General features: G+C 47.9%; 1 protein-coding gene across 1 annotated transcript; it reads left to right on the top strand.

Moving 5' to 3' along the window:
- Positions 1-2: 2 nt before the first annotated feature.
- On the top strand, positions 3-197 carry PPTG_23819 (hypothetical protein; the record flags this gene model as incomplete). The annotated part of the gene is made up of 1 exon (XM_008913191.1): positions 3-197. One exon carries the CDS (start codon positions 3-5, stop codon positions 195-197), a length of 195 nt encoding a protein of 64 aa, XP_008911439.1.
- Positions 198-1116: the final 919 nt, after the last annotated feature.

The following is a 1116-nucleotide window of genomic DNA, read 5'->3' on the forward strand; positions in this document are numbered from 1 at the left end:
CGATGGAGAAAGCCGCTAACGATCGACTCCACACCTTCGACAACAAGAACGCTACTCCAAAGGCGTCGTCGCTGAGGAAATGCTGGCCCTCTCTGAGGTCGTCTCACCCAGACGCCTACCGTGCCCTTGGGGCTCAATTTCTTGCGCTGAAGCGAAGCGGTCAGATTGTCGACGCATGTACACCACTCAAGCACTAGTGGATGAAATCCGAGCTCACATGATCCGCACGTTTTGGCCTCCTAGCTGCAACATTTCATAAAACGCATTCAAACACAGGGTTTGCAAAGCCAGCGGCACGGAATCGAACCGACATCTGGAGACACAGTCTCCAGCTTTCCCGTTAAGCTACACCGGCAGAAGAAGAGAGTAGTGAGAGGGAGTGCAGGGTGTATCGCTTGACGCGAACTTGGCTTGTGTGGTTGGAGCTGGAAATCGGGGACTGACAGGAAAATTGATCTGTCGCAACCTCTGTCACAAAATTTAGTGGTCCGTATTTAGTTCGTATTCCAATTGGTTAAAATGCACCTCTCCGGAATGAGTAAGAACCAGTTGATTGGCTCATCTTGATTGTACCCATCCCATACAAAACCGTATGTTGGTGTCCGGATTACGTCCGGAATCTGCCATTTACGTAACTAAATCTGGAAAACAGTGGATATCAAGCAACCGCCTGATGTATAACGTGTATCCCATTCTTTCCGGTTGTTCACCCAGTTAAGCACCTATATGCTCGCAGAAACCAGAGAATAAAGACTCGCCGAACGGAATGCTTATCCTAATTTGTTCTGCCACCTATCAAAGTATCATTTAATCTGCATCATTCAATGGAGCGTGAGAAGAATTTTTTTATTATTCAAGACGTGTAGTAGCCAACAAAAGCTGCTTGGCGATAGTGGTGACAAAACGCTGGGCAAAAACTGCACTGGTCCGAATATGTCCTTAGCCTCCGCGATAGTAAGGGTTGTTTTTCGGATCCCAGTGGCGATGGGTTTCCTGTGCCGCATCTTTCTTGGCGATGACTTGAACCGTGCATAAAGCAACAGCGATGCCAGCAACGAAAACTCGAAGGAAGCCCATCTATCCTCGATGCGTGTCGAAATGGACAATGAAGAAAAA

This window comes from Phytophthora parasitica, assembly GCF_000247585.1.
Source record: "Phytophthora parasitica INRA-310 unplaced genomic scaffold supercont2.52, whole genome shotgun sequence".
Classification (NCBI taxonomy): domain Eukaryota; phylum Oomycota; class Peronosporomycetes; order Peronosporales; family Peronosporaceae; genus Phytophthora; species Phytophthora nicotianae.